This window comes from Hydra vulgaris, chromosome 13 (assembly GCF_038396675.1).
Source record: "Hydra vulgaris chromosome 13, alternate assembly HydraT2T_AEP".
NCBI lineage: Eukaryota > Metazoa > Cnidaria > Hydrozoa > Anthoathecata > Hydridae > Hydra > Hydra vulgaris.
Genome location: NC_088932.1, coordinates 25,031,350 through 25,042,500, shown reverse-complemented (window position 1 = coordinate 25,042,500; position 11,151 = coordinate 25,031,350). Strand labels below are relative to the sequence as shown.

At 28.8% G+C, this 11,151-nt stretch overlaps 1 protein-coding gene across 1 annotated transcript in view; it reads left to right on the top strand.

Annotated features, from left to right (window-relative positions):
* LOC100212486 (galactose-1-phosphate uridylyltransferase) overlaps nt 1-8,503 on the top strand; it is a 33,299-nt gene extending 24,796 nt beyond the window's left edge. The window contains exons 9-14 of the mRNA XM_065815393.1: nt 962-1,011; nt 6,020-6,102; nt 6,168-6,251; nt 6,643-6,731; nt 7,156-7,221; nt 8,385-8,503. Coding sequence (XP_065671465.1) covers nt 962-1,011; nt 6,020-6,102; nt 6,168-6,251; nt 6,643-6,731; nt 7,156-7,221; nt 8,385-8,435 — 423 coding nt within the window. The 3' untranslated portion in view covers nt 8,436-8,503. The remainder of the gene's footprint in view (nt 1-961; nt 1,012-6,019; nt 6,103-6,167; nt 6,252-6,642; nt 6,732-7,155; nt 7,222-8,384) is intronic.
* Nucleotides 8,504-11,151: the final 2,648 nt, after the last annotated feature.

Sequence of the window (11,151 nt, the reverse complement as noted above, 5' to 3'; positions counted from 1 at the left end):
ATTATCAACAGTTTCTTTCTCATCAGAAGTGTTCATAGATTTGTCATCCTCATTTTTTATATTTAATATTTAATTTTCTAGCTATTTTTGGCAATAACTCAAATTTGAAAAAAAAATTCATTTTATCAGTTGTCATTTTAGATTGTTTGATAAGTTGCAGCATAATGATGATTTTTGTCAGATGGGTCACAAATATTGTTATTGAAATATATATTTTTATTTGGGTATATAGTTATTAAGTTTGATTGTTTTTTTGTTTTTTTCCTGGTTGCTTTTGATTAAAAGATTTTATTTTTCTGATAAATAAAAGATGTTATCTACAAATATGTTTTGAAGTTTAAACCAAAGTTTAAACCTCAAAACATTAATATTTACACAAAATAATTTTATAATTTTAGAAAAAAATTAAATAATTTTATAATTTTTAATCTTTTTATTAGGAATAATCTATTTTAGATATCCAACAAAAGTATTTTTATAAAAAATTGTGAAACTTTTGGTTTATTTAATTATTTATTAATATTTAATTTTTACTACTCTAAATTTGTCTTAAAACTCAGATATAAATAGTATTTATTTTAATTATAAATAGTATCTATTTTAGTTATAAATTGGTAAATCTCAAAAAATCAAGTGCTAAAAAGATGTTGAATATGATACCATTTTTTCTAATCTAACGAAATCTTAATCCAAATATATTAGATACTTAGATAAAGTTAGATTTAAAATGTTAATGATGTTAATTATTGGAATCAGCCAAAGTAAAGTAAAAATAGCCAAAAAATATATTGCTTAATAATTTTTAGTTTGCATAAAATATTCTACTTGCCTAATCTAAGTTTTTTCAAAAAATTTTATTAAAGTTCAAAGTTAATAATTAAGGTTTAACAAACAACGATTATTTTTTGGAAGCTTTAAAAGTTTTGAGCATTATAATCATCTTTAGGATTGTTATTTTTAGGATCGTATTGTTGTTGAAAACCAAGACTGGCTTGTTGTGGTTCCGTATTGGTAATAATTTTAAACTTATTAAATTTGAAACTATTTATTAAAAATAATAACAATGTGTTTGCTTAAATAAAAAAATAATATTTTGTTTTCTCCTTGTCATCAAGATTTTTTATAAGAATTTTAGGCTCAATTTTGTAATTAACAGTATATTCTTTATTTTTATTTTTTTTTGGAGAATAAAATAAACATGAGTTATAAAAGTTATCGAACAATATGAAAAATTTCAAAATGTATATATTCAAAGTTTTTACTTTAAAATAAACCAGTTAACAAAGAATTAACAAGACAAAGACAAAGAAAAGAGTTAAAGCGAATGAAAACAGTGAACAGAAGACCTAAAAAAAATTTATGAGTCAGGAAAACATGAAGATATGAAAGAATTCCAAAGCACTTGTGTTCGCGGTAAAAACTAGATGAATAAAAGTTTTTTGAGTATGAAGGAACATTTACAGTAAAAGGATGTGACTTAATTGAATGAAGAGTCATGCATGATTGAGTTTTGGTTGATGGAACAAATGGTTATGACTTGCTTGAGCAGTGACCATCGCAGTAATTGTAGAAAAGAAAGAGAAAACTTTTGGCTTCCATGAGATAATCCTAATCACAATCTTAGTAAAAAAAATAAAAGTTTTAGTTCTAGGAGCCAGCAAGGTCAGTGGAACAAGAGCCAAGCCATTCAGTTTGATGAGCATTAAAGTTGCCAATACCAACAATATAGTCTAAGGGATAGAGAGAACAATCTTAATCAGTTTGAGCAGAAACAACTTTTTTCTAAATTATTCTGATTCACTTTCAACAAGGCTGCAAGCAACCGCTATTAAGTTGGGAGTTACTAGAAAAAAAAAATAGAGTTATAGAGCAAGGAAATGGTTGACTGAAGACTTGAAAAATTTTAGGTTGTATGAGTCAGGAAAACATAAATATGGGAGAGAGTTCTAAAGGGTTGAAGTGTGGAGAAAAAAATAGACAAATAAAAGTTTTTAGAGCATACAGAACAGATACAGTAAATGAATGAGAATTTGCTGAATGGCAAGTCAAATGAGAATGAGTTTTAGTTGATGGAACTAGTGATGATGGAGATAGATATGATGGAGATGGAGATAGATATGATGGAGCTTCTTTGAGCAGCAACCATAATAGTATTTGTAGAAATGAGAAAGAGATGCAACTTTATGACGAGGAAAGAGGCCCAAGCTTGGCATTAGAAGAACTAGCCCAAATATGACAACAGTATTCCATACAGAGATGAAAAAGAGATTCATAGAGATAAAGAATGGAATCAGGAGTAAGATAATGGTGAGTACGATAAAGAGAACCAACCTTAGCAGATGCTAATTTAGCAATTGATTGTATATATGGTTTCCATGAAAGGTCAGTAGTTAAAGATAATCCAAAAAGACAAAAAGAAGAGGACTCAGTAAGAGGTCGACAGTTGTAATAGTTATTTAAAGTTTTGCTGGAATTCACTGCAATATCCAATCTGTTACAGAAGTGAAATCAGATCAAAAAATACAGATCAAGAAAAACAGGATCAAGGATAGAGTTTTAAGGTACCCTAATAGTTGCTGGAGATAAAGAAGGGTGTTGGCCCTCGAGGATGACTTTACTAAGCGATTAGAAAGAAATAATTTGATAATCTCAAAAACTTTCCCAGATACACCTTGCTATACAGTTTCCTTTATCCAGCAGGCAGGAAAACAAGACTCAGTCAAGCACTTTTTTTATAGTTTAGAGAGAATTGAAGAAATTTCTGGAAAATACTTTTGCAAGGTAATAACAGTAATGTTGTCTAGACCACAAGCCATAGAAGAGTTTAATTGAGATATAACTTTAGCAACTTTAACCCTTGTTAGTGATGCTGTTAATGATTTTCCAAAAGTCTCTGGAGCCTAACTTCTGAGATAAGACACATGATTTAGTGAACTGAGAATAATGGAGCTTAACATCAGACAGCATTTTTTTACGTTGATTTCTTCCAATAATAAATCGCTGTTTGTTCTCCTTTTGTTCTTTGAGTTTTAAAAAAGATTTTCAAAAATGATTATATTAGATATTGCAACTGCACTAAGGTGAAAAGGTGAAACGATGGAGTTGAATGAGGCTTGATTTGGAATCGTCCAAAAGCTTCTATTCCTGCCTGAATCCAGGAGGTTACATAGGAAACATATTTATCAGCTGAGAGAGGAAACACATCAGCCCAAAAGGTTGACTGGGATTCTTTTCGTGATTCTTTTCTTGAGAGAAAAGAATCACGAAAAATCAGTCAACTTTAGGGTAGTAAGTAGTGCAATGATAAGGTGAGTCTGAAAAAGAAGTACAAGATGAAAGATTTATAGAGATCATTGCCATGTCATAACCACGTAAGGGAGAAAAAGGAGAAAATACAAGCTAGGGTCAGAGATAAGACAAGGAATGAAGGTAAATGATTAGGGTTGTCAGGAAAACAAGTTACAAAGTTAACTATCTGAGTAAGTGATTGAAAAATGCAGAAGTTATAGGCTTTAATGCCAGCAGGGTCAGTGGTGTTAGAGCTAAGCCATTTAATGTGATAAACATTAGGTTTACATTTAGTTTAATATATTTAATCACTAATAACAACAATATTGGCAGAGGGGTAAAGAGAAAGAGCATGGTCAATTTGATCAGAAATTACATCTAAAAGAGTGCAGTCTTAAGAGGAAGGAGAACGATAAAGAACAAAGAGAAAGGTGATAGAGTGAAAAGGTGCTAAGCAGAATCACATAAAAGAATGGTCCAAAGATTCAAACCTGATTTCATGACAAATAGGTTAATTGATGATTATCTATTAAGGACCAGTGAATATTCATTAAAATTCGAATTACCAAGTTTGCTGAGAGGCGAAGCTGACTTTGGCTTCAACTTCAGTGTTAAATTCGAAAGCTTTTTTTTTTTTTTTTTCAATTAAAAAAGAAAAGTAATTTTGAAATACATTTCATGAAATACATTTCTCCGCACAGTAACTTTGTTTGTCAAAGTTCATGTTTCAGAGTTAAAGAGTTGAGGGAGTGTTTTTTTTTTTTTTTAATGTTTGTTTAAAAGTATTTAGAGTTGTAAAGATTGCATTACTTAAATTCTCATTATTGCTGCATTTTAAGAATTTTTTTTTCTTCACAAGTTATTGTTGTTTTATGTAAGCGTATATATATTTTTTTTGATAAATAAAAAATTACTTTCACTTATGTATTGTCAAGTTTTGAAATAAGGTTAATTACATGCTAAAAAATAATAAATTGGGTTTATAAAAAATGATTATTCAAAAATGTATTTTCCTTATTTTTATAAAAGTAATATTTTATAAATCAGTGTACTTGCATTTTGTAAATATTATTAAATGCTTGTTAATTCGGTTTATGCATGATAAGTTAAAATTCGATATAAAGGTCCAGATTTCTCTTTCAATTTAATGTTTTAAAGAAATTTAAATTCAGAAAATGAAAATTGATTTTAGGTCAACATATGACCTAAAATCAGTTAAATTTTTAGTTAAATTCGGTGTACACATATGGTCTAAATTTGTCTTCCAGTTAAATTCGGATCTTGAAAAGCCAACTTTGCCAGTCCTTAGTATACTCCCAAGCAAAGCATGTGACTATTGGAGTCTTTGCAAATCAATGGATAGCACTTATCAACACTGAGATCTGAAGAAGGATTAGCAGAATTTAAATTAATCTCATTAAGAGCAAGCAAGTCTGGTGAATTTTGGTAAGATTCAACTGATAAAAGGTTGCTCACAGACCACAAGTATTTGTAAAAGATATTAAATTAAAACAGTTAGGTGGTGGGGATGGTTTTTTATGTTTAACATTTTGGCTTATTTTTGGCATGGTTTAAGTTTAAAGAGAACTTGACTCATTCATAGATAAAGCACGGCCTCCTAAGCAATGAACTATGCAGTTACTTCATGCAGTTGTGAATGCAGTTATGAATGATAACAATAAAGAACAAAAAGAAATGTCATTGAAAGAAAAGGTGGTGAGTTATAGCGCATTGGGTTCAAACCTGATTTCATGACAAATAGGTGAAATGATAAGTATACTAATAGGCCAAGGATTAATAGGCCTATTGGAGTCTTTGCAAATCTTTTTGCAAATTTGCAAGTCTTTGCAAAAGAATAATATACTGAGAAGATGAAATTAAAATTAGTTATAAGTTACTGCTACAAATTACTGGAACAAATTGCAGGAAAAAAATACTGGAACAAATTATTACAAATAAATTACTACAAGGTATTACTAGAGCAAAATACTCTAAGAATTTACTGAAATAAGTTTTTGGAACATTTTTTGGAGCTTTAAAAAATAATTCTAAGCATAGACTTAAGGATTTACTTTTTTACATTATTAATTAATTCTGAAAACATTACCCTTTCATTGCCTCTAACAAAAAAATTGCATAATCAAAAGTTATTATTTAAAATGTTAGATAATGTTTTTCGAGTTCAGTAACAAATTTTAAAATATTTAAAGCACATTGTTTAATGCACAGACTTTAAATGGTTTATTAAAATACTTGGGTATATTAAAATACTTTGATTTTAGGCTTCAATGTAACTTATTTGAGAGCAGCATCTAAACCACCTTTAATGATAAGTTAATAATTAGTTAAATATTAAGTCAATAATTAGTTAGCAAACATCTTGTCTTTCAATGAAAACAATATATTTTTTAATATATCATAATCAATTTTTAATATAGCATAGTCAGGGGCTTTTTTAGACCCTTTTTGACAGCGTTGAATGTATTTGGGCGACATTTGGCCCCTGATAGTAGTAAGTAGCATATACAATTTTTATTACTCAAGTTTTATTACTTGATTAAGTTAGAAAAAAAAATTTATTATTGAAACTAAAGGAGCCTTGTATAAGACTTACATTAGTGAAGGTGTTTTGAATAAAGGTTACATTAGTGGCAGTGAAGGCGTATTTTATAAGGCTTACATGAGTGAAGTTGTTTTGTACAAGGATTACATGTTATTCATTTTTTTACAGGGCAATGTGGCCTTATGAACTTCTTGTGATACCAAAAGCTCCTACAAAAAGAATAAGCGATCTTACACAGATACAACAAAAATGTAAGCTCAACATTTTGATATTTATTTTTATTAATTTTTTCTAATTATTTACTCCTTTTTTAAAGCCTTGGCTGTCATAATGAAGATATTTCTCACAAAGTATGATAACTTATTCAAGACGTCATTTCCTTACACTATGGGTTGGCATGGTAACTTTGTTATGTTAATGTCAATCTTCTAATCACTTTTTTATCTTTCAGAGTTGCTGATATTAAATGCAAAATCAAATGAAACTATTGATACTTGTTATTGATATTAGAAAACATGCACTATTGATAGCAATCTTCTAAATTAATTTTACAAACTCTATATTAGAAGGTTTGTGAAAAACATTAGTAAACAATGTTTACTAACCTTATAATGGAATATAAATACAAACTTTACTAACACTTTTTACAATAACAATATTAATATTATTTGATAATTTGTTTAATATTATATTATTTTGATTACATAGTATATGAGCACAAACAATATTTACTAACTCTTTATTAAAATCTATGTGAAAAACAAATAAAAAATACTTATTGTAAATTTTAGGTGCACCCTTTAATGAAAAATGTTTGAACGATTGTTCCCATTGGCAACTTCATGCTCATTACTTTCCACCACTTTTACGCTCTGCTAGTGTATGTCAATTTTTTAAACTGACTTTAACTTAATGACTTGATTAATTGTTCTACTTTATTAGGCTCTTTAGGGGTTATCCATAAATTACGTCACGCAACTTTTGATCGTTTTTGACCCCTCCCTCCTCCTAGTCACAAGATCATAACTCTTTAGTAAAATGTCTCGTATGAGTCACATAACTACTAACTCCTTCCTCCTCCCCTACAGCATGACGTAATTGTACACTTCTAAAAGTAGTGTATTTAAAACAAGGACCCTTTTTGTTTTAAATGCACTACTTTTTTGTTAGTAAAATTCTTTTCTTTTTTTTCTTTTTTTTTATTCTTTTTTTTTCGGTGAATTTAAAATATTTATTAACGTAATTATAACTCTTTATTGTTGGATAGTTAAGAAAAAAATAAAATTAAAGTTAAATTTGATTAGATAAAGAAACACATGGTAGGGTTTGAAATGTTGGCTGGTCCTATGAGAGATATAACACCAGAAAAGGTATATATATCAGGGTTTTTTATGTTTTTTTTTTTTTTATTAAAAGTGAAAATTTTAACTACTAGAATGCACTGACCATTTAACAAAAGTTTATTTTTTATTTCTCCATTATTATCTACGTTTTTTTTTAATAGTGTTAATTTGAAAAAAAGTGTTTATACTAACTTGCTTCAAGACCTCACAACACATTCCTAGAATTTTTTTTTGATTATCATTATTTTTTTTAAGGTGTAATAATACACATATATAGTAGTACACATATAAATAGCATATATTTGTATTAGCACACATATACAATAGTACACATTTATTAGTACACATATATAATAGTACAAATATATAATAGTACACTTATAAAATAGTACACATATAATAGTACACATATATAATAGTACACATATACAATAGTACACATATATAATAGTACACATATATAATAGTACGCATATATAATTTTTATTACTTGCATTGATTTAGATTAGATTAAAAAAAAAAGAAAGAAGTATATTGTATAAAAAAAGATATATATTAGATATATTGTAAAATTAGCATCTCCTATAATAAAAAGAAAATTAGTTTTAACTGTTCTTGGTTATCTTAACAAATTTCCCAGATACTAACCTAAAATGATGAGTTTCTTCTCAAGCCTCCATTCAAAATAATTTTTATTTACATTTTTGGAATGAAAATGTGTATTTTAATGGTAATTTAAAAAACATTCTTGGGATCCTTTAAAAGTTCTTTTATTAATTAACAATATTAGCGTAACGTCGATATTGATAATGATAGCGTGACAATAATTTTGCAACAATTTCTCAATAGTTTGATTAAATATAAATCAAAAAAGTAAATCAGAAAATTCAATTCATTTTTAAATATATATACTGAATACAATATATTATTAGAAAATTATTTGAGTTTTATACACATCTTAAAGATTTAAAACTTCGATCAGAAAGCTTATAGAATTTCAAAGCTTATAAAATCTGTTTTATTGTTTTGTTTTGTTTTTTTTGAAGTAAAAAACACTGTATTATATACAATATTCGGATGTTCTTTTTACATACACCCTTATCATGAATCACAATATATGGATAATATAGGGTGAGAACCTTGTCTATGTTTTGATCGCTCTCTAGTTGTTTATTTTATTTTTCTTTAAGGCTGCCGGTATATTACGTGGTCTCTCTAGTGTGCACTTTAAAGAAGCATAAATACTATGGTTTATTAGAAATAAATTTTATCATGTAAATTATATTTAATGTTTATGTATATTTTAAAACGGCATATGTTTTGGTGTAACTTAGACGGTGTACTTAGATACTGGGGTACTGGGGCAATGGCAAAATGTTGAGTTTTTATAGTTAATCACCTTTTCTTTTCATTAATTTGCTTACCACTGTAACTCAAAGCGCAAAAAAAAGGCAATTCAAAAAATGAAAACTGAGCTTTTAAAACGAAAAATAGTAATCGCGTGTCAAAAAAAATTTTTTTGTCTGCTTATCTGCTTTTTAAGTCTGCTTTCAACTGTTGGTGTTATAAAGAAACATTAGGATCTTGGTTATTTATCGGAAGAAAAAAAAAATTGTGAAATTTAATGATAATTCATTATACAAGAGCTAAAAGTTACGTAGATGTTTATATACATAGATACTTTTTGAATTTTGAGGTAGAAAAGTGAAAAGTATAAGTTTTCAAATATTAAAAAAAGATGAACAATGCATTTTTAATGACTTTTCTACCATCGCCTTACATTTTACCATTAAAAAGCAATCTAGAATCTTTTACGAAACAAGTGGAACTAGCAATCTCAAAGCAACAAGTTAGTTTGAGAGGTTGCAAGTTTTTTTAAGGCTAATTTTTTTTTTCTTCGTATACCACCTTAACTGGCACAAATCTAATAAGGTCTTCTTTGTTAAGAAAAGCTTTAATTCACCAAATTGTTTTAAGCTTTGTACGGTTATAAGATACCTTATTCAATATACGGGGCCGTGTGCAAAGAGGTAATACAAAATAGCGTTAAATCTAATTCAGTGAATAGACCGATTCAGATTACAAAACTGTCCAATCCTATTATTGTAGTTTTGTTTATCATAAGGCCGACATTGTATACTAACCTTTACATGCAGTGTCCGACAAAAAGAGAACTCAACTAAATTTCTACAACTGATATAGAAAAAAATAAAAAATTTTATTTGGTGCATTGATTCTTAGACTAGCTGTATTTGGTGCATTGGTTCTTAGATTAGCGGTAGTGGTGTAGTGGTAGAGCGCTCGCTTCATAAGCAAGAGGTTCCAAGTTCGATTCCCGCCACGTCTCTGGTAGTACCGCGCTTAACTTGTTTCTCCGCGCAGCGGCCTTGTTCGTTAAGGTTCGTGTTTCGGAGTTAAAGAGTTGAGAGAGGGTTATAACCACAAGTAGCCTCCTCATCTGTAGTGGCCTTCTCGATCTTGGAGAGGTGAATTATTAAAAGAAAAAAACAAGAAATAGAAAAAAATGACGAAAATTTGAGAATTTTTATTGAAATAACGAAATAGACCAAACTAATACCTTGTGGTGAAGCCACGGCTTTTGATCACTGCCTTGCACCGACGAGGCATACTCTCAACAAGTGATTGTAAGAGTTCCCCAGAAATGTTCTTTCATTGATTTTGAATAATTTGAAACAACTCTTCTTCTTGCTTATCTTGCTGAAAGACCCAACTTTTATCTTTAAAGAGCTTATTTGCACTAGGTATCACTAGGTAGTGCTCTGTGTTCTTTAACATTTAGTTTATTAGGAAACTCTGTGTCATTCAGGAGAACTCAAACTTGTGACTAACCGGCTGTCCCACAAACATAAAAAGCAAATATATTAAAACAGTGAACCAATTTTTTTTAAGATCGCCACATATTTTTCATTTGTACTGATCATACTTAATTTCATTCAGCAGTATAACCATGTTTTCCAAGGATTCCTTCAAGTGTACTAAGTGTGCAACTGGAATGCTTGAAATTGTATTTCCATTATGCAATAGCATGGCCTTTAAACTACGTTTACTGAAATCAATAAACAGATGCCAATTATCACGGTTATGTTCAACATCAAAAACTGAAAACAGTCTTTCAAGATCTGAACAAAAGCACAGCTGATTAATTGTCTGAAAACAGCCTGACAGTTCACAATTTCGGCTACAAAAGGATGTAATTTGCACATTACCAGCAACCAAATTCCATTGTTTGAGTTTTGATGCTGACAGTTCTGCCTTGTCTTTGGACAAATATAAGTCTCTTACCAAATCAGTTAAATCTTGTTGATTGACTAGATAAGGCACATTACCAACAGTACCAAGTGCACACATTACTATATTTATTCTATACTAAACACTGTTTGAAATAGATTAGTGCAATAAATACAGTGTATACACAGTTAATACAAATAATATGAAATTTAACACTACTGACATATATACATTTATATCGCATATGTATGCAACATCATAATTAGTTTTTATTTTCAACATTGTATTTTTGGTTGGTTGTGTTTCCCCTCCAACCGTAAAATTATCATAGAATCTGTTTTTTTATTAGCTTTAGTTTGGATTAAGATAATTGGGTAATGAATATACTCATTAGAATTACTGTTTATCTGTAATATCCAGGGGTAATTTTCTAGATTTCTTATTATTAAAAATGCGTTTAAATGTGAAAAAAAGTGGTATGGGTATCAGAGTAACCTGACGTGATAGAAAGAAACTGATGGTATTTTTGAAATCAGCACCCAAAAATTACAAATATTTTTGTATTTTTCTTAATTTGTAAACAAAATAATACAATGAGCTTTGCGATTTTAAAAAGAAATAAACTTATCAGAACGTACATAAAATAAAACGGGATGCTTTGAAAACGAAAGGATATTTTTCTTCGGATCTTTCCTTAACTACGTTGAG